This window comes from Callithrix jacchus, chromosome 5 (assembly GCF_049354715.1).
Source record: "Callithrix jacchus isolate 240 chromosome 5, calJac240_pri, whole genome shotgun sequence".
Taxonomy (NCBI): Eukaryota; Metazoa; Chordata; class Mammalia; order Primates; family Cebidae; genus Callithrix; species Callithrix jacchus.
In genome coordinates this window covers 31,738,273-31,764,158 of record NC_133506.1, presented here as the reverse complement: position 1 = coordinate 31,764,158, position 25,886 = coordinate 31,738,273, and the positions used below count along the sequence as shown (strand labels likewise).

The 25,886-nt window shown below is 53.9% G+C and overlaps 1 protein-coding gene across 2 annotated transcripts in view; it reads left to right on the top strand.

The window, feature by feature from the left end:
* ACSS1 (acyl-CoA synthetase short chain family member 1) overlaps positions 1–25,886 on the top strand; it is a 55,374-nt gene that overhangs the window by 14,210 nt on the left and 15,278 nt on the right. For both annotated transcript variants that reach the window (XR_008481270.2, XM_035298521.3), the window contains exons 3-8: positions 16,189–16,388; positions 17,658–17,833; positions 18,205–18,357; positions 19,585–19,732; positions 20,939–21,076; positions 24,942–25,034. Coding sequence is in view for 1 of the 2 variants with exons in the window: in XM_035298521.3 (XP_035154412.1) it covers positions 16,189–16,388; positions 17,658–17,833; positions 18,205–18,357; positions 19,585–19,732; positions 20,939–21,076; positions 24,942–25,034 (908 nt within the window). In the remaining variant the exon portion in view is untranslated. The remainder of the gene's footprint in view (positions 1–16,188; positions 16,389–17,657; positions 17,834–18,204; positions 18,358–19,584; positions 19,733–20,938; positions 21,077–24,941; positions 25,035–25,886) is intronic.

The following is a 25,886-nucleotide window of genomic DNA, read 5'->3' as shown; positions in this document are numbered from 1 at the left end:
CTCGGGGGTACAGGGTCAGCAGAAAGAGGCATGTTCTAGTTCTAGTTCAGTTCCTGCTGCTGGCCGGTGACACTGCAGCTCCAGAGTCTCCCAGGATGGCACTTTCCCATCTGTACATCCCGGGTAATTATCGTAACGTAGATGACTGCAGTGTCAGCCCAGGGAGATGACAGCCTGAATGCAGTGGCAAGTAAGAATAGCTGCTGTTGATTGAGGACTCGCTAGGTTCCAGAACTGTTTTCAGCGTCGTAACTGGGCAGTGAGGTTGGGCCCCGTGCTGCCGGCTGGCTGCAGGGCTTGGGAAGGAGGAGCCCCTCTCCTGCCGAGGTTTTGCCACGCTTGCTCATAAGTGCGGTGCTCACTTCCCACTGGGAGGCGAAGGGCTCAGCCTGGGACGTCTGCTCCCTGGGGCCAGGGTCCCAGCTCCATTCCCAGCCTTCCTCTGCCCTGAGCCAGCTGAGGCAGCCCTTCTACCATGAAGAAGAAGGCCACAAGCCCAGAGCAGAACAGTGCCTGCTGGAAGCTGCGGGGCCAGACAGCACTCTGGGCAGTCAGTGGCTCCTTCTGGCTTCTACCTGTGCTTCTCTAGCAGGTGCCCATTTTATTTTATTTTAATTTATTTGTTTTGGAGACGGGGCCTCAAAAACATCACCCAGGCTGGAGCGTTGTGGTGCTGTCACAACTCACTGTAGCTTCAACCTCCTGGGCTCAAGTGATTCTCCTGCCTCAGTCTCCCCAGTAGCTGGGACTATAGATGTGTGCCACCAAGCCTGGCGACATTTTTTATTTTCTGTAGAGATGGGGTCTCACTATGCTGCCCAGGTCAGTCTGGACCTCTGGGCTGGAGTGATCTGCCTACCTTGGCCTCTCAAGTGCTGGGATTGCATGAGCTACCGTGCCCCAGTGCCTTCCTCTGCCCTGTTTTAGAAGATCGTCCTTCACATAGTAGTTCACATGGGCAGGTTCTAGAGACCGTGGGGGGTGGCCCTGTGGAGAAATGTTAAGTTCCTCTCTTTTGGAGAGGCAGTGGTGGTCCAGGTAGATGAATGAGGCTTTGAGACTGCCTAGCTGGTGTGCTTCTCCCTGCCTGGAGCCTGGGGCAGGAATTTCCAGGCTGGGGTTGGACAAGGCCCTGTGCAGGTCCAGATCTTCTCAGCCAGTAGGTGTGCCCCATACAGAGGAGAGACCAGGCTGTGGGTGCCAGGCTGTGGGTGCTTGGGAAGGCTCTGAATCAGTGAACCTCTTCTCTGAGGGTCTCTGCAGCGGGGGTGGTGGGGTCGGGGCGGGGGGACTTGAACTTGAGCTCAAATGAGAGCGTCTTAAGCCAGAGGACCAGGTTTTAGCTCTGGCTTATTCCATGGCCTTAGAGCTATCCTTCTGGGCCTTCCCGTCCTCATTTGTAAAAGGAGGGATTTAATGACCCCAGGGTTCCAGCGCTGGTCGGCATGCGTGAAACACAGAGGGGCAGAGCTGGGCCCCGAGTGTGTGTGGAAGCACAGGCATCAGCACTGGTCTGGGAGCTGCTCCCCTGCGGAGACTCCCGCTGGTGGGTGGTTCCTGTGGCTGCTCCATCCTCGACTTTTTATTGGGTGGGGTTGTGACAGTGAGAAACCCTGATCAGAGGAGCAGAGGGGATGTCAATGTCAGGCCTCCCCCACCCCCTGCCTCAGAGTCCCCGGGCGCTGAGAGAAGGCTTTCTCGCTGGGCGTGCTGGGATGGGAATGGGGCTCTACTGCGAATCTGTGTAGCTGGCACCTGATGTGGAGGCCCGAAGGGCTGTGCAGGACGGGGCCTGGTTGTTCCCCCTAGGGAGAGGGAGCTGCCACACACTTTGGCTGTGGTGGGGTGGGGACTGAGCCTGGGGCCACCTCTCTGAGAGGCTTGTTTCTGTCCTTGGCCCTGGATGTCTTTGAACACAGCCATTACGGAGGTCACAAAAGTGGCTGGTCCCTGGGGGAATCAGGAAGCAGGAAGTTCTGTCACAACCCTCCTCACAGCTAGAGAAAGCTTTGGGGAGGGTTGAGTTTTGAGAGGCAGAGGAAGGGGAAGTGTGAGGAAAGTAGGAGGGGCAGACTGCTGAGGACGTGGCAGGGGGAGGGCCAGGGGCCAGGACCGGTGGCGGTGGAGGCTGTGCCCTGCCCACTCTGACCCTGGCTGTGGACCTAGAGACCATCACCCCACCTCTCTCACCCTCGGTTTTCTCATTTGCAAAATGCAGTCACGCTTCTCCTCCACTGGTCTGCAGGGCATGGGGAGGGACATGTGGGATGAAAGCCAGAGGCGTGTCCGGAGGATGAGGGTCCATTTCAGCTGCGGGTCAGGGCCATGTGAAGGAAGGCCAGGTAGGGCAGGACATGGGTGGCCCCGTGGCTGCTGGGGCTGGGAGCGGGTAGGTGGTGATTTCAGGGGTGCGATGGTCCTCAGGGGAACTTTGCCTGGGAGGACATGTGCATCAGCTGAAATGTGTCCCCTCCTAGTGTCCCTAGTGGGTGACCCTTGCCCTTTGCTCTTCTAAGTTAATTAACTTAACCCCTAAGTTAATTACCTCAGTGAGTATACTTTCTTATCAAAACATCAGGGCAGCTGATCCTAACTCACGGAAGGCTGTGGGGGAACAGCCCTGCTGACCCAGGTGTGCCATACTGACTGTCTCGGAGGGCAGGGTTGGTGTGGCCTGTGGGGCTTCCAGGGTGGGGTGAGCCATGTAGTCCCGACCTAGCTGCCCCACCTGAGAGGAGGGCACCCGGCCAGCCTCTAAGTCACTCTGGCTGGGACGATTGATCTGGAATCTGCATGCTAGAGCCAGAATCTGATATGAGCCCGTGTTACTTAGGAAGGGCTGGTTTTAAAGCAGCATCCACCTTTCCTCCAGCCCCAGGCTGCGGCTGCTGCTGCTGGAGTGTTTGGGGTCTTCTCATACAGGTTGCCTGCTCTCCGTCGAATTCTCTTGGGCGCTGAGGTCCTGGCAGTTCATAGTTTAGAAAGGCCCCATCTTCAGACTGCAGCACAGTGACCTACACTCAGGGAGCTCATCTTTATGTCCACAGAGACCTCTTTGATGGGACAGGACCTTTCTGAGAATGATCTGGGACACAGTGCACCGAGGTTTAACTCAAGGGGCACACACGCGAGCAAACGCCTGCGTGGGGCTGCATCCCAGCTTTTGTGACCCCCTGCTGCCATGAAGGGGCTTTGGGGATGGCCCAGTTCTGGGAGGGGAGGAACAGCTGGCTAAGGGGAGGGGTGGGAGCTAGCAGGTGATGGTGAGGAGGTGGGGAGGGGCGCAGGCTGGTGGGGGCACTGCCTCCCTAGGGGGAGGGCCACACCTGGAGATAAGCCTTCAAGGACCAGGACATGGCTCTGTGGCTCCTGTTTTGCATTTTCCCTCCTGCTTCTGCAGGCACTAGGTGGGGTGGGGGTCGGTAAGTGACTCGGACCTTTGCTGTGGGCTGCACTGTGAGGTCCCTCCGCTTTGCCATGTCCAGTCCCCACCAGCACAGTGTGGGCAGCACAGTGGAGGCCAGTGGGTGAATCCTTCTCACCTGCCGAGAACTGCAGCTCAGCTCAGCTCAGCTCACCCCCACCCCTTTCCCATGGGGGAGCTACATCTTCTCAGCTCAGATCGCCCCCACCCCTTTTCCATGGAGGAGCCACATCTTCATTCCCGAGTTCCTTCCCTTGACACTGCCTCCTCCCCCACTACGCAGACACAGAGTGAAGGTGTCACCGTGGATTAGATGTGGGGTCCAGTGCATGGTATGGAAACCAAAGCCCATTCAGTAGTGAGTGTGCTCCTTCGGCAGGTGCCCAGTGCAGCCTCGGGTGTGGGATGGCAGTGGGGTGAGGATGGATCAGACCTTCTAGCTGGCCCAAGAACCCCTGATTCCTGGTAACAGGCCTGCATGCAATGCCTGGGACGGATGGGTAGCAGCCCTGCATCCTCCTCAAGTCACTTGACGTCTCCTCGGTGTCCAGTCTGGCCTTGCTGCCCTTACCCTGCCTCCGTGGGTCCGCCCTTGGTCAGAAGCTGACACCAAAGAGCTCAGTTCATATTGATATTTGCCTGGGACTCTGACTTTTGAAGCTGGGGACTCTGGTATCCCCAGAGCTTTTGGAACCTGGGAGTTCACGCAGCTGGAAAGGTCCCGCAGCTCTGGCTCTGGTGGATTATTGAGGAGTCTCTGGTCCCATCAGAAGTGAGGTTCAGGTGTGAATGGGACCCCTGGCTCTGCAGCTGAGGCTTCTGGCCCTCCACAAACTTCTAAATAAACATCGTCCTGGTGTGCCCAGGCTCAACTCCGCTGTGTGCAGACAGGATGCCCTGTTGCTGGCCAGGGCCATGTCTTCCAGATATCTGGGGCCTCAGAGGACCAGCAGACACTGATACCAGCTGGGGAGGAAGGAGCTCATGGTCTGCTGTAACTAACAGGACCCTTTGTTCAGGGTTTGGGGGCCGAGAGTCAGCTGCCAAAGGCTGTGGAGTTACTGGTGCCAGGCAGGAGGTGATGGCACGGTGCTGGTGGCCTCTCAAAATGGGCCTTCCCGTCATTCTTTCTCCTGCCCCTCCTCATGGCTGTCTTTACTTCATCTGAATGTGGTGACAGTAGGGGGTTGGGATGGGTGGGGTCTTGATAATTTCCCATCCACAAATCCAGTCCAGTTCCCCTAAGAAGCCTGGAGAGAGGTGGGCAGATGTGGCAGATGTGTCTGTGCCCTGTTGGGGCGAGCACAGTTCCACTCTCCTCGCTGGTTCTGCAGGGACAAAGCCTTTAAGGGAACAGCCTCGACGGAGGGAGGGAGGCCACATGGACGGGGAATTCAGAAGTGGTCACTTAGACCTGGACATCTTCAGGAATTCCTCGTGTCTCCAAACACGCCGGGGAAATCGCCAGTCAGCTTTAGTGACGGTGTCGCTCTGCTTGGAATTTACCGCAGAGATCTGCAGCTGCAGGCCATATCTCAGAATCCCCTGGGAAGGGTTGCTAGTGAAACAGCACCCAGGCCCTGCTTGGTCTGTTCCGAGTTTCTGGGAAGGCCCTGGGAATCTGTATTTAAAAATGCATCCCCGGGAATGCCACTGCAATGGCTTGTCAGAAATCTGTCAGGATTCAGTTGCAGAAAAGGGAAGTCACCGCTGTTCTTTTAAGCAGAAAGGGAGTTAAGGCAGGGTGCTCCCAAATCCCTGAGAGGTGGGAGGAGCAGCCTCTGGGTGGACCCGCAGCCCTTACCTCTGGCACAATCAGAAGGGCCTCCAGAGACCTCACTGGCACTGCTGAGTTTCCAAACACATGGCTTCAGCTTCAGTCCAGGGCTCAGCATGCTGCCATTGCTGCTGGTTCACAGGGACTGGGACTGCCCCAGGAAATCCAGCATCCTCGTCGCTCTGCAGAGCAGCAGAGCAGCAGCACGCGTCCCCAGCGCAGCTCTCTGATGCAAGCTGATTCATAGGCAGAATCTCGGGGGCAAGGGTGTTTCCTGTGGAGGATGCCAGACTGCTGTGGATGCGGAGGGAGAAGGCACTGTGGTGAGTCCAGGCAGTGCCTGGCCAGCGGGTGGGTTGTGGAGCCTGACTGGGCTGATGCCTAGACTCTACCACCCACTGTTAGGGCAGAGGACCCTGTCTGTGCCTTCCCAGATCCCAGGCTGCTCGAATGGAGCCTGGCGGTCCTTTCTCTTCATGCAGGTGACCAAACCCTTAAAGTCATTGCAGTGTGCAAAGGCCACCACAGCTGCTCAAGGTCGGCTGTAACTAACAGGCTCTGGTCTTCACCCTGGTATATTCATTTCACCCACAGTGGCTTGTCTCATGTGGCTTCTCAGGGGGCCAGCCTGTTCTCAACAAGAATAGTCTTCTGTCTTCACATTAAAAACCCATTAGCTTTTCGGACTTGACAACTAAATTGTGGGACAGTTTTCCAGGCTCACATTTAGCACAGTTTCTGGCATGGTTTCCCCGGTGAATAGGGCCGCTTTTGTGGAAGGGCACCCTTCCCCAAGGGCTGTGCAGCCTGGTGTGGATTCCAGCGTCCCTGGGGTGGTGCCTTTGAACAGGGATGTGCGGTGGCCCTGGGACAAGGATGCCATGGGCCTGTGTGGGTGTGCGCTCAGGATTGGCACTGTACCCGGATTGCAGTGCCATCTGTGGAAGCCCAGCCCCAAGCTTATGCAGACCCTCCATGCCATCTTAAACCCAGGGTCAGCGGGAACTGTGGCCTGGAGGCCACACGGGGTGGACTAAAGAAAGATGCAAGCCCTTGCTCCTCCCCTTCCTTCCAAATTAACCCCTTAAGTTTTTATTAGCAATTATTTACCATTCAATGAATAATTATTAAATAAAAGGACTGGAATAATAAATTATTTATGATAATACAATTTCCCCTTGAGTTAATTTTCAAATAATTGAAAATCAGTTCAAGTGAACTTTAAGGTCGGCCTGGGGTGGGGGATCTGGGCAGCTTCTGGGATGTGGCTGCTGCCCCGGGGCCGGGCGGTTTGGGTTTTGGGGCTGCAGGCTCCAGGCTGCGGCTGGTGTGGAACGTTCTCCGTGGAGCAGTTGTGTGTCCACAGTCCTATCAGGAGCCGAAAATCAGTGGTGGAAATATTTGCACCATGATCACTGGCAAATGTTATAAGCCAGGGTTTCTTTTGCTGAGAAACTGGTTGTTACCCAGCACAGCACTGGGCAGCAGGAGCCTCCGGATCTTTGTAGGAGTTCAGTGCTTCTCCAGGCTGCTGCCAAGAGGCAGGAAAAGTCGCTGGGCCCGAGGCGGGTATGCTGATCGGCTGTGCTCTCTGGATTTCCACCTGTGCGGCTGTGTCTGCGAACTTCCCCTCCAGGGCTTACTCTCCTCCGGGTGTTAATCTGGAAGGTTCTGTGGAGTCCCAGGAAAGCCTGAGACGTAGAAGGATCCCCGACCCGTGTCCAGGCTCTGGAGCATTCTCTATGAGGTTGGCTGCCCTGTGTTGTGCTGTGTTTGTGGCAGCTCAATGGGCTCTCGTAGAGCCATCCAGAGAGATGGAACAGAGGGCACGTGGGGCGTGGAAACCTGGAGCGGGACCTAAAAAATCTCCTGTGGTTTTTTTTTAACCACAGGGGAAAGCGAATGTTTACAGAATGTTAAAGCCTACATCCCTTTCCAAATTCCACCAGGGAAAGAACTCATTTCTGCGGCTTTCTCCCGGAAGGTAAACAGGCCTGTTCAGCAGCGGGTGGATGTTCAGCCAGGGCTCCAGCTGTTCTCCGGGCTGGCTTCCAGAGCTCCAGTCCCCCAGTGTGCTCTTGTCTTGGGCTGCCAGCCTGCAGGAGCCTCCAGGGTTCTTCAGCCATTGACACCTGGTTCCTGCAGTCATGTGAGCTGGGCTTTGTGTCTGGAAGGGAAAGAACTTCCTTTCTGGAGACAAGATTCATGCCAGAGGCCAAGTGCTGAGGTCCAAGGGAAAACTGGGCGTTAACAGGAATGAGGACAGAGCTTCTCTGGAGTCTGGCCTGGTACTTTCATCCCACAAGGTTTTCTTAGAAGCTGACTGCATGCTGGGCTCTGGTCAGAGGAGAAGAGAAAAACTAAGGATGTGGGATTTGACCTGGCTGTGCCTGGGACGCAAGCCCTGGGGGTGGTGGCCAGACACTGAATGAGGAAGGAAAACACCATCACACCCACAGCCACACACCCACCCTCTGCCCTGGCCTCCATTCTGGTGGCAGGAAAGGCTCTATTGAACCTCCATGAGTGTGGAGGCTATTGCTGACTTTCCCTTTTGAACAGAGAATCAGCCTCAGGTTCAGAGTCTTTGGTTCATTCTTAGAATTCTAACTCAAGAACAACGTTACATAGGTAATGACAGCACTGGCAGGATGGCGGATCCTGGGAGCCCATGCCGTGGGAAAGGAGTGGCTCTGCTGCGGAGGAACTGGCTGACAGCGAGGCCAGTGGAGCCTGGGTTTCAATGCCGTCCTGACTCGTTCAGCTGAATAGCCTTGAGAAAGTGGCTCAGCTTCTCTGGGCCTCAACTTCCTCAGGAGGAAACTGAAGAAGGGAATGGGAGCTTGGAGCCGGTGGAGCTTAACGCTGTGAGCTCTAAGTGGGTTCTCGGAGGGAAGCACTGGGAGCAGCCCTGGGAACAGGACATTTGCTTGATGGCTGTTCTGTCCTCGTTCCATGGGATGGGGCTGTGAACCCAGGGTGGGGTGAGGGTGGGTGGGAGGATGGGCTTGGGGAGGAAACATACGCTGGATGCTGAGGAGCTAGAAGGCCAAGGGCCTGGAGGGGAGGTTCCCTGTGCTCGCAGTGGGGGGCAAGCATGGCTGGAGAAGCTGGAGTAGCCCGCAGAGGCGGTGGTGACAGGAGGACACTGTGGGTGGCGGTGGGCTGTGCAGAGCATGTGGGTGGACCCGCCTTTCCTCTGGCCTTTTGGAAACACAGGCCTCGGGCTGAGTGCTTGGATCCCCCAGGCTGGCAGCAACCCCAACTGTAGGAGGCTTTGCATCCTTCTCAGATGCACTCCTGCCCTCAGCACCTGCTCTGGGGAAGTGCAGCAGGCCGACTGTGCAGGTGAGGGCTTCATGCAAAGCATTTGCACAGCTGAGGCACCTGTGCCCTGAGCCAGCAACATGGAGACTGAAACTTGCATAAGGCGACCTAGCATTTTGCATCTGCCCTCCCGAGAAGGAGCCACCTGATGTGCCCACCTTTATTAAGGGTCTATCACTGTTCGGTAACGCTCTTTTTCTCATGTCTTGATGTATTTTCTGCAGTCACTATGGCCGCTGTTTCTACAGGTCACCGTCAAAGGTGCCTGCAGCTTCATATTTGGTTCTCCATGACCACCTTGGTAGTGGGTCCTATCATTGGCCATTTCACAGATGAGACAGTTCGGGCCCCAGTGGTGTGGGGGGCTGCGCTGGGAACGCTGCCCTCCGATCAGCCATTGTCTGGCTTCCATTGAGACTCTCCTGACTGATAAACTTGCAGGCAGGTTCAGTACTTTCCACAGAGCCTAGCAAAACCTCAGGGAAGAGACTTTCATTTTCCACAAGGAATTGAGAGCACACAGAGCTTTAGTGATCTCGTTACTGGCTGAGCCGGCATTGCTGCTGGCGACTCAGCTCACGTCTCCTGGGGGCCCTCACCATGCCTGGGCCCGCCTTGGTCAGCAGCTCTGGGACTGTTCATGTCCAAGTACGGCTGCCACTTTATGTTTTCACTGCAGCTTCTCTTTGCTGAATGTCATGTCATGACATCAAATAACGACATGAGAAGTTCCATACTTGGTTTGTGAGCCCTACTAACTGACTTCCTGGCCATCTGTTCTCTAGTGGCAGTAAGGAGCAGACTGAGCAAATCTTGCCACCATTGAATGAGAGTCGCTGGTTACAGTAACATCAGGGCCAGAGGAGCCTGCCGGGGGGAAGGAATCTGCTCCCCAGGCCTGGGTCTGTGAGACGCCAGTTGGCTGCCCACGCCCTGCGTGGCCCTCCACCTTCCTCCTGGGTGAGAAGGGGTCTGCCTCACCAGGCTTCCCTTCCCTGAGGCTGATGCTTTCTTCTCTTACCATCTTTCTGACACAGCTGAAGAAAGTATCAAATTCTAGAGCGAGCACAGCAATGTCCTTTCAAGTTCTGCCTCTAGACCATGGAGCTGACCTCCCCCAGCCCCCCGACTGTGCCCGGGAAATGCTCTGTGTCTGTCAGAGGCCTTCACTTAGCAACACACTCACCTCGGTTTACTTCCCTTATTGGCAGAAAAATAAAAAGTATCCAGGCTGGTTTTTCAGAGAGGGGTCCTTCCCATGTGCTTCTCAGAGCATTTGCTCAGCAAACATTTCTTGAGCACCTTACATGAGCTCAGTAGATGCCAGGAAGAAGGCAATAAGCAAAACCCAAATTTCTGCCCAAGCAGCCCCTGTAGTTGGATGACAAAGAAGTCGGTTAGCTAATGTTTATTTCATGAATGCTGAGTGCCAGAATCATCGTAAGTAATAATCATGAATTCTCAATGTGTTTGTTTGTTTGTTTGGAGAGAGTCTTGCTCCGTCGCCCAGGCTGGAGTGCAGTGGTGGGATCTCGGCTCACTGCAAACTCCACCTTCTGGAATCAAGTGATTCTCCTGCCTCAGACTCCCAAGTAGCTGGGATTCAGATGCGCAGCACCGCACTCGGCTAATTTTGGTATTTTCAGTAGATACAGGATTTTGCTATGGTTGGCCTGGCTGGTCTTGAACTCCTGACCTCAAGTGATCTGCCCCCTCCCCCTCCTCAGCCTTCCAAAGTGCTGGGCTTAAAGCTGTGAGCCACTATGCCCAGCCTTAACTTGTTTCTTACACAGGACTGACTTACCCTGGGCCCCCATCAGGAAATATCTAGGAGGAAAAGATACTTTGAATATGAATCATGACAAAACGGGCCCTGATTGAAAGATAGATAGATAAATAAATAAATAACCATGTGCTTCTTCCTCTCTTTTGGCTGAACTCGGTTACCAGCTGTTTCCTGTTTTGGACTAATTTTAAATTTGGAGGCTGGGAGTGGGGGCGGGTGCATTTGTGCAGAGTTCAGGCAGTTACCATGTTGGTTACAATTACTTGCAGTCAGATTATAACTTCAGCGTTGGATAAAAGTTATTTCCAGTTGATGTTAAGAGTTGACAATAAATCTTCCTTCCCTGAGGCCAGCCAGCATTGTCCTAGTGCTGGGCGGCACCAGGCCAGGAACATGAGGCTAAATATGAGTCCCTGTGCACATCATTTGCATTCGTCCACACCAAAAGCTTGGCCCAGAAGAGTCTACATTACAGACAGACTTAAATACCCTGCTCAGTACCTGAACAACAAGTGTTATATTTCTTCTTGGACTTAAAAGTAAAACTCGAACTCATTTTAGTGACTCAGAACGCTGCACGCCCCCATGCTTTGGAAACCCACTGGTGCTACATGCAAGGATCTTCTGCAGGGTGAGGAAGCCACTGCTTCCTGCAACTGTAGCCTAAGGGGCCGTCACTGAGTGGCTGCATTATCTCTCTGATACAGAAACAGTAACATTTCGGTTTGTGGAAGTCTGAGGACTCATGGATATCCAAACACATGCTTTCAGTTTCTGGGAACTTGGGGGATGGCAGGATCACTTATCGGACAACATTTATTTTTCAGTGGTTTGAAGACCTGGGTTTGCTGACTATTTTCCAATGATGTAGGTCTGGAAGATATTGCTATGAAAACTGAGAGTTTAAACTTAAAAATCCAGGCTTCAAAATTCGGCCAGGTGTGGCGGCTCATGCCTGTAATTCTAGCACTTTGGGAGGCCCAGGCGGGTGGATCACTTGAGGTCAGGCGTTCAGGACCAGCCTGGCCAACATGGTGAAACCTATTTCTACTAAAAATACAAAAATTAGCCAGGCGTGGTAGTTCGTGCCCATAATCCCAGCTACTCAGAAGGCTGAGGCAGGAGAATCCCTTGAACCTGGGAGGCAGAGGTTGCAGAAAGCCGAGATCGTGCCACTGCACTCTAGCCTGGGTGATAGAACGAGACCCCATCTCAAAAAAAAAAAAAAAAAAAAAGAAAAGAAAAAAAAAGATCAGCTGGAGAAATGTGGAGAAATTGAGATGGAATTAGATTGGGATAAACTGAAAGTCTGCTTTAAAAAGATACAAAACATTTCCATGACCATAATATGAGAAAGCCCCATTAAAGGGCATCTGTCACTAGGGGTTGGGAGGTTGCGGGTTAGTGACCTCATGTTGAATTTGAGCCACCTGTCAGGTGTTTTAAAAATCCATATCGTCGGCTGGGCATGGTAGCTCACACCTGCAATCCCAGCACTTTGGGAGGCCGGGGCAGCTGGATCACCTGAGGTCAGGAGTTCGAGACCAGCCTGCCAACATGGTGAAACCCTGTCTCTACTAAAAATACAAAGTTAGCCAGGCGTGATGGCACATGCCTGTAATCCCAGCTACTTGGGAGGCTGAGGCAGGAGAATTACTTGAACCCGGGAGGCAGAGGTTTCAATGAGCCGAGATCTTGTCATTGCACTCTAGCCTGGGCAATAAGAGCAAAACTCTGTCTCAAAAAAAAAAAAAAAAAAAAAAAAATCCATACGGTCTTAATTAACATGATTAAATATAGAATTGAGATCAAGGGTCTCGGTATCCACATTCGGCTTTGGGCAGGCACCACGAGAATGTGGGGGTCCATTTGATAGTGTGGGGTGTCTACCAAGACACCCCCAAAACTTTGGTATTTTGAGTGTGGTCATGGAGGGCTAGACCAGAGAACCTGGGGGAGTAAAAGCTTCAAAGAAGATGAGGGGCGGGGAGTATTCAGGAATTTGAAGAGTTGTCACTGACAAATTAGATTTATTCTGGGCAGCTTTAAAAGACTAAGGGTAGGACTGGGGGTAGCATTTGAAGAGCTGTAAATCTTGGTCCAATTTTTGGTAGACTGTTTTCCTATTAAAGTGACAGAGAGGTGGCCCCACGAAGTGAGCTCTGGCAGTGTGAAGTTTAAGCAGAGGCTGGACTGCTGTGGGTGGGAATGTGGCTGCCAGATTTCAGAGCCCCAGGGAGGCTGCACCGCATGACGTCCAAGGATCTTTTCCAATTAAAGGTTTATTTATGACTTTGGCAGAGAAAATAGGAAGGGACAGAGCTCTGAGATTTACCTGGATCAAGTCCTTTATCAGAAGCCTCTCCTCTAGACTCAGCAGCAAAAGTGTGGGACTCACCAGACCCGGCTGCAGCTGTGGGGCCCATGTTGAGGCCCCTCAGTCCTCCAGAGCACCCTGATCTCTAGACCCTCCCTGGAGGCTGTCGTTTAGCTGTCCAGCTCCAATGACTGGGTGACTTCTGCCCCTAAAGGGAAGAAGTCCCCACTCTTCTTTTTGCCTCAGTCCTCCCCCCAATAGCCAATCTATCCAGAAAGTTCCTGCTGTCCTTCTCTGCCACCCCCAGCAGTCGGGCCGCCAAGCTGAGCTGCTCAGCACCCTGCATACCTTCCCATGTGCCGTCATTTCCCCGTTGTAGCTGCACTCCTGGAGGACACTTTCCCTGTCAATTCGTTTCTCCGATGCAAACACCCCACTCAACCCCAAGGTTCTTAGAACAGGATTTTTCACGTCTTAGGAATTCACTGAAGTGAGTTAGCTGATTTTCGTCATTTTAGAAAATGATTTCAAACAAAGATTTCTGAGTGTCGGTCTGCTGGGAAAGACGATACCTACTGAATGTCTGGCAGAGTGCCAAGTCATTCTTGCTTCTAATGAATACTTGTGACAGCTGTACACGGTGGAGGGCACCTGCTGTTTCTCAGATGATCACGTGGCAGCTCGGAAAGGTAAGCTCCCATGCCTAGGCAGCTACTGCAGAAATCTACCCTAGGTAGATTTGGAGTAGGGACAGCCCAATGTCCTTTCTTGGCTTCAGATTGCTGCCCTCCATCTGCACAACAGGGACAGAATTTCATCCCCATTCCTGGTGAGCATACACTCAAGCATTCATCTCTCCTAGTTGTGAGGCTTAAGCTCTCAGAACTATGAAAATGGAGTCTGGCTGAAGATGTTGAGTGAAGGCAACGCCAGCCGCCTCCCTGGAGTAGCAGGAGTGTTTCTGAGCCCTAGATTCCGTAGAGCTCGGTGTTGGGGGTTTTCCGGGATAGTGTTCTGTCTTTTATCATAAACCTTGGCAAGGGGTGGGGGGCCGGGCACCACTGAATGGCGTCTTTGTCCTTCTGAAAGCCTGAAGGAGAAAGATGAAATCCTACAGAAGATGCCGCTGGAGCCAGGCCGGGCAGGCGTGCTGGGTGCGGGGAGAACCGCGGGCTGGCCTTGCGATCTGGTTCTCATGTGGTCCCCTCTGTAGCCGGCCTTGGGAAGAAACAAAGGCCTCCTTGAGGCCCCTGCCTGAGATGTGGACCGCTCATTTTCATTCCGCTTTGGTATCCCGGAATGTTGAGCTCCACTGTTCCTGGGAGCCCTTTCCCTGACTACCCTTTGAAGGGGGAAAGCTGTGCAAACACGCTGCCAGGGGCCTTGCGAGCCTGAGGAAGGTCTGTTCTCTGGGACGCCGCAGAGGGCAGGGGTCGCCGGCTGGAGGCCTGCCCCGCCCGGAGAGAAGCGGCCTTGGCTTCCCCTCATTCTTCCTTCTTTGTTAGCTCTTTTTGTTGCAAATAATTAAAATCAGTACATTAAGAGTGGGAAAGTGGTTAATGCAACTGCCAGGTCCAGATTCACAGGGATGAGGCGCAGGAAGGAAAACCCACCTTGGGGTAGCTTCTGCTTCCTCCACTTTCTGCTGTGCGGCCGGCAAGCGGGTGGCTCTCGAGAGCTCCCAGTTTCAGGATGGTGGACTCTGATTGCACCGGGTTGGCTCAGGTGGCAGTGCTGAGCCAATCCGCTTGCCCAGGGAGATGCTGTGCCCTGATTGGCAGGTAAACCTGGTGATAGGACCTAGACTGGCCAGAGAGGAAGTGCACCCACGCCATGTAGACGCGGGACATGTGGCAGAGGACATGGCGGCCGCAGGGATGGCCCTCACCCATCTTGTGTCCAGCATTTTCCCTTCCCCTCGTCCATGGCCCCTAGCTTGGGGTGAAAGCCTGGCTGCTTGCTCTACTCACCCGTGCTGTCTCGGGGCTGCAGGGAGATGTGGCTGCCCTGCATACGGCCTTCCCTCCCTGTGGACTCACTGTGGCTTCACAGAGCTGGGGTTCACCCTGTCTGGGCCTGGCGCCCTGCCAACTGAGAACGTTGCTTGGTGCCCCTGGCCTGTGTTGATTCGGAAATCTGGGACCTGTCATTTCTCGACTCAATGTCTTATGAGATCCGTCTTTGTTTTGGAGGGCAACGTTTTTAGAAGTTTTGGAACCATAATGATCTATGCTTCAGACACTTGTGGTCCTCTGAGAAACTGCTGCTAGAAAAGGGGATCCCCATCTAGATCCCAAGGGAGGGTTCTTGGATCTTGTCAGGAAGGAATCCAAGGCCAGTGGAAAGCGCAGCGAGAAGAGATGGTTTATTGAAAGCTACTCAGTTACGTAGTAGGGCATTCTCAGCGAGAAGAGGAATGAATGCCTTTGTTTTTTGTTTTTCTTATATAGAGCTCTTATCTATGTAAAAGCTAAGCTATGGTTCCCTGCGGGTAGGCTGACAACCTGACATTTGTTTCTTTGTTGATGGAAAGAAAGTTATCCTCCGCATTTCAGTGCCTCAGAACATCAAAGCGTGCCTATAATCATCTTTGCTGGCTGCTTCGGTGGCCCACACCTGTAGTTCCAGCACTTTGGGAGGCCGACACGGGCGGATCATGAGGTCAGGAGCTCAGGACCAGCCTGGCCAATATGGTGAAACCCCGTCTCTACTAAAAATACAAAAATTAGCTGGGGGTGGTGGGCGCCTGTAGTCCCAGCTACTCAGGAGGCTGAGGCAGGAGAATCACTTGAACCCGGGCGGCGGAGGTTGCACTGAGCTGAGATTGCACCACTCCACTCCAGCCTGGGTGACTGAGCGAGACCCTGTATCAAAAAAAAAAAAAAAAAAAAAAAAAAAGCGTATGTGATACAATGTAATTTTGGGACATCTGGACATTCTGCTGTTGCAAGCGTTTGTCTTTGCAGGTATTAATTCGCTCACGTCTATAATCCCAGCACTTTGGGAGGCTGAGGTGGGTGGATCACGAGGTCAAGAGATAGAGACAATCCTGGTCAATGAGGTGAAACCCCATCTCTACTAAAAATACAAAAATTAGCTGGGCATGGTGGCGCGTGCCTGTAATCCCAGCTACTCAGGAGGCTGAGGCAGGAGAATTGCCTGAACCCAGGAGGCAGAGGTTGCAGTGAGCCGAGATCGAGCCATTGCCCTCCAGCCTGGGTAACAAGAGCGAAACTGTCTCAAAAAAAAAAAAAATGGAATTAATTCTAAATGGTGTCACTGTGGCTCCTATGCTCCTGTTTGCCCTAAGTAGACTTAAGGAGAACCTTATCACCCTAGTGATGTGGCAGTGAATCTCTGCCAATAGCGATCTACAAGTGTTAAAACTTTGCTTTTTCTGGAAAAGTGCTTTCTATGCCCTAAGTATTCAAGTGCTTGCCATCCTGGCACTGGGCTGGGTGTATACAGCATACAATTTGCAGTGTTGTTCCACCCCAAACTGTTCTGCGTTTTGGCCCTCGTCTGTCTCTGATGGCTTTCTCTTCCCTGTGCTGCAGGGAACTGCTGGAGACCACATGCCGCCTGGCCAACACACTGAAGAGGTATGGAGTCCACCGTGGGGACCGTGTTGCCATCTACATGCCGGTGTCCCCATTGGCTGTGGCAGCAATGCTGGCCTGTGCCAGGATCGGAGCTGTCCACACAGTCGTCTTCGCTGGCTTCAGTGCGGAGTCCTTAGCTGGGAGGATCAAAGATGGTGAGGAAGTGGGCCTGGGGAGGGAGGAACCCTAGAGTTCCTTGATCCTTTTTCTGGGGGCCTGGTCATCAGTGTGGGGACCACAGAAGTGCAGACGTTAATAAAATGTCACACAGACAAATGACAGATGCTACTGGGGAGAGGCACATGGCTGAAGAATTTGTTCTGTGGGCTGAGATCTGGGTGCACTGAGTTTAGTCAGGTTTAAAGGGAGAGTTCCAGGTGGAGGGCCTAGGCAGAGGCACAGGCTGAGTCAGGGAGGAGTGCAGCATGAGCGCCTAGGCAGAGGCACAGGCTGAGTGGGGGAGGAGTGCAGCATGAGGGCCTAGTGAAGGCACAGGCTGAGTCCGGGAGGAGTGCAGCATGAGCGCCTAGGCAGAGGCACAGGCTGAGTCAGGGAGGAGTGCAGCATGAGGGCCTAGGCAGAGGCACAGGCTGAGTGGGGGAGGAGTGCAGCATGAGGGCCTAGTGGAGGCACAGGCTGAGTCGGGGAGGAGTGCAGCATGAGGGCCTAGGCAGAGGCACAGGCTGAGTCGGGGGAGGAGTGCAGCATGAGGGCCTAGGCAGAGGCACAGGCTGAGTCGGGGGAGGAGTGCAGCATGAGGGTCTAGTGGAGGCAGGTGCCGTGCAGCGGAAGGGAGATATGGAGGGTGAGATGAGGCTGGAGGTGTGCGGGGAAGGTCCCGCAGGGCAACAGCTGGAAACCTTCTATGCTGAGGAGTGAAGGGGTGGACTGTCTCTGCGGATCTGGAGTCAGATAAAGCGGGTGTGGCTTCTGATCTCTGGACAGTGAAGGCTCTTAGCCCACACACGTCACTCTAGACACGGCCTGGCCACACGGGACACCTTCAGGCTTGGCCTCTGGTTTCCAGATTTCTCCGTCTCTGCCTCTCTGTGTTTCTCTGTCACCACGATTGCTGCAGGTGGTATGATGGCCCCTCTCCTGGGGTTCACTCCTTGGCAGACGGGAGAGAAGGGTGGAAGTCTGGTTGGGAAATTATGATTATGGTGCTGACGCAAGGAGGAAGAGTTGAGCTTCAGAGTAATCTCTCTCTGGTTCCTTACCCTTATCCTCAGAGCTGGGCAAAGCCCTGGCACTTCTTCACGGCACACAAGGGCTGGAGAGCAGGCAGCCCCTCACATTTTTTGTTGAGTTTTTTACTCAAGATTGGACTGAGTCTGTCACACTCCTCGGCCTGGGATGTCCTGTGTGACGCAGAGCTATGAGGAGAGGAGACTGATCGGAAATGTCTGTGTTGTCTCTGCTAGCCAAGTGCAAGGTGGTTATCACCTTCAACCAAGGACTCCGGGGCGGGCGTGTGGTGGAGCTGAAGAGAATAGTGGACCAGGCTGTGAAGCACTGCCCCACTGTGCAGCGTGTCCTGGTGGCTCACAGGACAGACAGCAAGGTCCACATGGGGGATCTGGACGTCCCGCTGGAGCAGGTGGGTCACCTCGCTTTGCACAGTGTGAGGAGGAGAGTCATTATCAAGTGAGCGGCTCTGAGGCTTCTCGGCTTGCGGTTCTCAGTTTGGGTTTCCTAGAGGCGTCCAGGGTTCCTCTGCCGCATTTGATGGGCTTGAGTCCTAACTGGGAAGACAGAAGTCCAGCACCGAAAGCAAGTGAAACACTTGCTGTAACAAATGATTGCACCACCCTTTTGTTCTGTGTCCTTTCCACATTTGGGATTGAACCTGAGCAGGTCAAAGCAGGTGAACTCTGAATCCCATGTGCCAAGTCCTGCCACGGAGGGGAAGTGCTGCTCTCAGGGAGGCTGAGTGCCCTTGGCGGGCCGTTCGTTTCTTCTCCCTTGCAGGAAATGGCCAAGGAGGACCCTGTGTGCGCCCCAGAGAGCATGGGCAGCGAGGACATGCTCTTCATGCTGTATACCTCGGGGAGCACCGGGTTGCCCAAGGGCGTCGTCCATACCCAGGCGGGCTACCTGCTCTACGCTGCTGTGACCCACAAGGTACGGGCCCAGGCAGGGCGGTGCCGGGCCCTCGGTGGGCTCTGGGCAGGGGCAGAGCTGAAGTCCTGCTGCACAGCGGGGCCTGTACGGATGAGAAGCCAGTGCTTCTTCCTGGCCTGTTCGGGGCAGGGCCTCTTGAGTCCCCCCACCCCACAGCTCCTCAGGGCCCTGGCTGCCGCAGGCCCCCACTGCCCTGCCTGGAAAGTCCCAGAGAATTGTCCATGTAACTGCAGCAGCGGCACACTGGGGGCCGCTCGCCCAAAGATCTTTGAAAGTGTTTTTTAGAGCAGGTACAGAAAACCACCCAACTTGAATGTGTGGCTTAATAAATTATTATGAGGTAAATGCCACTTTGATCAAGAAATGGAAGGTTGCCATTTCCTCAGCAGTCCCTTCGAGGCCCATCTGGCCATGGCCCATTCCTCTATGTCCTGATGTGTCTCATGCCCCTGCCCTGTGTTTTTCTTCCAATAGTTGTGTGACCCAAATGTGCGTTCATGGGGCTCACTGCAACCTCTGCCTCCTGAGTTCAAGTGACTCTCCTGTCTCAGCTTCCTGAGTAGCTGGGATTACAGGCATGCGCCACCATCCCCAGCTAATATTTTTGTATTTTTAGTAGAGCCGGGGTTTTGGCATGTTGGCCAGGCTGGTTTTGAACTCCTGACCTCAAGTGATCTGCCCGCTTTGGCCTCTCAAAGTGCTGGGATTAGAGGTGTGAGCCACCACGCCTTGATATGTCTTTTAAATCTTTTTAAGTGGAGGCTCCCCCGTTTCCTTACACTTGGCCGTTGTCGCGTCCAGCCATTTTCTCTGGTGTCCTTTGGTCTGGGGTGTGCCCACTGTCCCTCTACCCTCTGCATTTCCTGCACATGGGAGGTTGGATCCTCAGATGGGATCAGGCTCCAGTCTGCTGCTGTGGAAGAATGAAGGGGTTTCAGAGGTCTGTCCTCTCATGCCCCTCAAAGCTGATGGTGCTTGATGCCATTCTTGGCCTTTTTTGGCTTTTATTTTTTGCAATTTTTAAGGGATTTAAAAAATCGTGGCATAAGGTAATGCAGAAAGGTGCCCATGCATTAAACATACAACTGGACGGCTCTGCAGTGCCCCCGCCTGTCCCAGCCGCCTCTCACAGCTAAGGACTGCAACACACACGGCTGTCTCCTAGTGACGCGGCGAACACGGTGGGGCAGAGACCAAGCTCCGGACGCTCCCTTCCTGTCTCTGCAGCTTGTGTTCGACCACCAGCCAGGTGACATCTTTGGCTGTGTGGCCGACATCGGCTGGATTACAGGACACAGCTACGTGGTGTATGGGCCTCTCTGCAACGGTGCCACCAGCGTCCTTTTTGAGAGCACCCCAGTTTACCCCAATGCTGGTAAGGATGGTGAACCCTGCTTGACACCCCCTGCTGGTGTCAGGGGAGGGAGCCCGAGGCTGGAGGCTTGCAGAGAGCTTCATGGAAGGCTGATGCCCGGGCTCTGGTGAGGGTATGGTTCTCGAGGTCCTGCTGTCAAGATGCCTGGTGGGGCCAGGAACTGGGTCTTCAGGAAGAGCCGATGGGCAGCAACAGCAAGTGTGGCTTGGCACCAGAGGACGTCTATAGGCCCTGCTCCAGCACTCTTACACTGCAGGCCTCGGCCATCACTGGCATCTGCCTCACCTCTAGGCCACCTGCCCAGATCCAGCCCTTTCTTGAAGCCAGGGCCAGCTGCCCACCTCTTCTGTTTCCCCAGCCCTGCCCCCGAACCTTCAGAGCCATTCCTCACACCATGTTATGCATGGCCTAGAACCGTCTCCATTAAATTGAGATGACTTTGAGGACAAGGTGATGTCTGGCTCCCTTGGGCATCGTCCTCCCACACACCACAGCGTCTCCAAATAATTTGCTTAATGTAAGCAGATCATGGTGGCTCTGCCCAGAGGCTGCAGCCCGGGCGTTCCACGGTGCTGACAGCTGTGTGCGTCATCACCTCCCCGTGCTCCATTCCTGCCTTCGGGGGCTGGGTGTGCTCAAGGAAGAAGTCACAGGGGCAAGTCCAGGGACTAAGAGCCATGGCCCAGGTGCCATCTCAGGCCACCACTTCAGCCACCTGAAGCTCAGTGTCCTATGTGGAGGGAATGGTGTGGTGGTGGGTTTACAGGAATCAGGTGTGCATGCCATGCACGTGGGCCTGCTTTCCGGGACACACGAAGTGGCAGCTGTGCTGTCACCAGGAGAAGTACCAGTCTAGGGCCCATGTAAGAGTGACAGAGTGAAAGCTCTGTGGTAATGCCCCATAGGTTATTAAATCCATGTAGTATTGCCTTGAACTGGGCCATCTCCCTCAGCCAGGTGGAGACTGTTCCTGAATGTCCGCCCATGGATCTGGGGAGTGAGTGAGTGCTGGGAGGAGAGCGGCCACTGGGGACCCATCCCATGGGGCTTCTTTCCGTCTTTCACTGGTGGGGGGAATCCCTTTTTATGGACATATGCATGTCTGCACATGCCCAGCACGCAGGAAGTCTTGGCTGATCTCTAAGTTTAAAGTAGACTGTGTTTGGTGGGCTCTCCTGCTGACACCGAACTTGGGCCTTTCCGTAGGTCGGTACTGGGAGACAGTAGAGAGGTTAAAGATCAATCAGTTCTATGGTGCCCCAACGGCTATCCGGCTGTTGCTGAAATATGGTGATGCCTGGGTGAAGAAGTACGATCGCTCCTCCTTGCGGACCCTGGGGTCAGGTGAGTGGCCTGCCCTGCAGCAGGGGAGGTGGGCTTGCCCCAGACCCTTAGAGCCAATACGGTCCAGCAGGATGTCCGTTGTGAAGCTGCCCGGCTTCGTGTGAAATTCACGCAAAGCCCCTGTTGCCACCGTAAGCCCCTCCCCAGACCTGGTATCAGTTAGTCTGGGGAACAACACTCCAGACGTTTTCTGTGCCGTTGTTTCTGTACTCATTTCTGTAGCTTAATCTTCACGAGGAATCCTTACCCACTCAATAAGTTAAGGGCCAAGCCATTTCTTTAGTGGGTGTGTGGGGTTTAATTATATCACTTAGCTGGGTGTGGTGGCACAGGCTGAGGAGGGAGGATTGCTTGAGCCCAGGAGTTTGAGGCTGCACTGAGCTCTGATTGCACCACTGCACTCCAGCCTGGTGACAGAGTGAGACTCAGTCTTTGAAATAATGATGATAAAAGTAAAAGTATAACTACAATTTGCTAAACACTGCCCCGTCGGACCCTCTGATTGTCTCCAAGTCCGTGGAGTGGATACCATCCTGCACTTCTGCCCTGCTGTTACTGTAGACATTTCCAGGCAGAGAGTTCAAAGCTTAGGCTTACTGGTAATGTTGATGGCTATTGCCAAGTCATGTGGAAATATTTGGGAAAGTTGACAGTAGTGTGGTTTCGACAGTACTGGGGGTGTTGTCCTTCGGGCTGGTGCTGGAAGGGACTGGTGCTGGTGACTGCTGTTCTGTCTCCTGTCCCTGCCCCATTTCATGTCTGCTTTGACAAGTGTTGTCACGTGTGATCAGCCACCTGCTTGGTGTCTTTTCACTGAGGAAGCATGCAGGGCAGAGACCATGGAAGAGTGTCCCATTCTGCCACATGCATTGGGAAGGGAGCGCAGTGAGCATGTGCTTTTGCTACTGCTGGGTGACCACCAGGCATGGAGGCATCTGGCCGCGGGCTAAGAGGCTGAAGCTGGGGCTGTTCCCTGCAGAGCTCACCACTCGTTCCCAAATGTGAGACGGGGACGAGAGCTACCTGCAGGGTGGTGAGGATGCCACAGAGCATCCAATGTGAGCCTTACTGCAATGTCTAGCACGGGGAGAGCTCCTGATGAATAGCAGGCATCCAATGGCTCCTCCTCCTCTTTTCCCTTATTTTCCCCTTAACAGTAAAAACCTTCTGTTTCTAGAGCTTTCTAGATTAAAAAGCAGAAGGGGTTTGAATACTATCAATAAGAGCAAATATGTATTAAATGCCTTTATTTTCACCTCAGTCCTGTGAGCAGAGTGCAGATGCCGCTTCACATTAAAGAGGAGGAAGAGGCGGCACAGAGAGGTCCGAGAACCTGCCGGAGGTCACTCAGCCTGTGACAAACCCAGCACCTGGTTCTAGAGTCAGTAAAACTCAATCTGCCCCCCCCGCCCCACCTGATTTTTGGGTTCTGTGCACCCACCCTGTACCCCCAACAGGTTCCTGGCTGGCTCTGCTTCCCTACCTGTGCTGTCCTCTCCACGTCTCAGAAAGAGTGTTGTCCTTTCTAGATGGTGTGTCTTAGTTTGCTTTGTGCTGTTGTAACGGAATGCCCTGAGGCTGGGTGATTTATATGAACAGAATCTCCTGGTTCACATTTCTGGACGCTGGAAAGTCCACAGCGAGGCGCTGCGTCTGGTCGGGGCCTTCCTGCTCATCATCCTATGGTGGAGGCCAAAGAGAGGGTGACAGTGAGCAACAGGAGGTCAGGCTCACCCTTTTATAATGGCACCAATCCCGCCCATGAGAGTAGAGCCCTCTTGGCATGGACACCTCATGAAGGTTCCGCCTCATAGTACTGTTAGGATGGCAGTTACATTTCAACATGAGATTTGAGGGACAAACATTCAGACCCTCGCAGGAGGTGAGTTTGGGTGGTCTGTCTTGGCATGCTGGAGCTGCACTTGAGAGGCCCCTGTGATTCTGACTGCCCTCCACAGCTCAGGGGACCTGAGCTCCACCCCTCTGCCCTGGGCCAGTGCTTGGGGACTGAGAACAAACGGTGTGGCCAGGGCCATAGAAACTGCCAGATCCTCTAGGTGTTGGCAGCAGGGCCACCTGAGTGGGCCCCGGGCATCGGGTGGGGACAGGGCGTCAGGTGGGGACAGGGCTGAAGGACAAGATTTGGTTTTCCAGAGACACTTACGGGATTTGTCTGCTGAAGGAAGAGTCACAGAGTCCAATGCCAAGGAGTACCACTCTGAGTGCATTTCGGGAAAGCATGTGCTCTGGCAGCTGCGTTAGAGTGGGATGTGTATCCCAGCAGCCTCTGCCTCACCCAGAGGTCCCCACAGACCTGGAACACACCTGAGCTGGGGGGCCGGCCTCCAGCAGAGGCTCAGTTGGGTTTTGTGTATTTAGCTGTCTATAGGTACATTCCTATCCCTGTTACATAACTGGTTCCAGCTGCAGCGCTGTGGGAGGCCAGGTGCTGGTCACATGCCTCGTTGTTCTGTTCTTGGTATGCAACGCTGGCAGGCGGCGTGGAGTCCTGTGATGTCTGGCACCTGGGCTTCCCAGCATCTGTGAGCATGCTGGGGGTCGGTGTGCTTCACACCTTGGCCAGGGCCAGCACTGTGCTGGCATGCCTGCTGCTGCGATTCCGCAGCCCAGACCCATCCCAGGCAGCTGGGATCAGCTCTCACGACATTTAGTCCATTGAGTTGTCAGAATCCTGCTCACTCATGACACTCCCCCTAGATTTGTATTTCTCAAAGCTTTTTTAAACTTTCAATTTCATAAGTAATACATGGATACACTCTTGTGAAAAGAAGAAATTGGAGCATGTAATTAAAACTGATATCCTTAGGTGTTGGGTGTGGTGGCTCATGCCTGTGATCTCAGCCACTTGGGAGGCTGAGGTGGGAGGATCCTTGAGCCCAGGAGGTCAAGGCTGCAGTGAGCCGTGATCGTGCCACTGCACTCCAGCCTGGGCAACAGAGTGAGATCCTTGTCTCTTTAAAAAAAAAAAAAGGAAAAAAAAGCTGAGATCTTCCTTGACCTCTGCTCAAGTGGACCTTGTTGCTCCTGTGCCTTCCGCCCCGTACCCTCAGTTAAGTTCCTGTACTGGATGCAGCTGTAATGATGCTTTCTTTAACATGAAAGTTACCACACTGTGCTATGACGCTGTGACGTTTCTCTGAAGGTTGTCCACATGGATCTGCCCTGCTGTGGGGATCGCTCCGGCTCATGTGGTCACGTGGCTCCGGCTCATGTGGTCACGTGGCTCCTGCTCATGTGGTCACGTGGCTCTGGCTCATGTGGTCACATCACGCTGGCTGGGCACAGGCTGTCACAGTCTCCCAGTGTGCCCACAAGTGCAGCAGGGCATTTCTCTGCCCTCGTGGATGTTCTGAGTGCAGGTGTGATACAAAGACACCCAGCCACCCATGTGACCAGCACTGATCATGCAGCATGGCTGCGGGGGCCACTGCTGGGACAGGCCTTGGGTTGTGGGTGGTCCCGGCAACCACCAGCAAGAGAGTATTTCAATGTTTTAGTGACAGCACGCCTAGACTGGCGAGTTCTGGCTGAGTGCTGGTCTGGTGTGGAAACGTCATGAGGTAGACACAGAGTCCTAGGGTGTACGAATATTGTTTTCCTTTCTATTGAGGTATAATATATACCCAAGGGTAGGGATATTAAGCATTCAACTTGAGAGATGTTTACATCTATATGTACTACAGAAATTCACAGCCCCCAGAAGCCCCCTTATGCCTCCTCAGTCACAAGAGCTACCTAAGCCGTGACCACAGAGCAAGACCATCTCAAAAAACAAACAAGCAAACAAACAAAAAGCCACTTCCTTTTGGCTTCAGGTTTATTCTTTTTTCCTGTGTGGTTTCAGTGGGAGAGCCCATCAACTACGAGGCCTGGGAGTGGCTGCACACGGTGGTGGGGGACAGCAGGTGCACGCTGGTGGACACTTGGTGGCAGACAGGTGAGGAGGCCTGGGGAACAGGTTCTGAGTCTGTAGGGTTGGGTGTGAGGCTGGGAATGGGGTCCAAGCTCTCGATGCCAGGTGTGATGGAAGACACCCGAGGCCACGGAAACCCTGGGGCCTGGAGTGAGGGAACCGGACAGAAACCCTGGGGCCTGGAGTGAGGGAACCGGACGGAAACCCTGGGGCCTGGAGTGACGGAACTGGATGGAAACCCTGGGGCCTGGAGTGACCGGATGGAAACCCTGGGGCCTGGAGTGACGGAACTGGACGGAAACCCTGGGGCCTAGAGTGACGGAACCTGACCCAGACGGAAACCCTGGGGCCTGGAGTGAGGGAACCGGAGGTCACCAAGCTGCTGTTTTCCAGCTGTGGGACCTGTGGTCACAACTTCTCTGAGCCTCGGTTTCCTCCTTTGTGAGGTGGGGGTGCCCCCGACAGGCCTGGGTGAGGATGAGCCGAGGCGTGCTGCCCCAGGCCTGGTACGCACCCGGAGCTCAGGGGCCGCGTCCCTTCCTAGCGCCCCTTTCTAAACATGGGAACATCTGATAAGACAGGCCCTATCTTCTAAGGGAGCATGAGTCTAAATTTAAATTTTAGTGGGAAAAGGAACTTTTCTGTGACATTGTGTTTGGATTTGTCCCCCCTTCTCTGGGCATCTGACATATTAGGGTGCTTATGGCGAGAGACCACCACAGATGTAATGAATGTAACTGAGGCTCATCCTCAAAGAAGCCAGAAAATGAGACGTTCCCACGGGATGGTCCCAGCCACTTGGGAAAACCTGGGACACAGATTCTCTAGCTGACTCTCTGAGGCATTTCCCTGGTGCAGGCTGGTAGAGACAAGTGC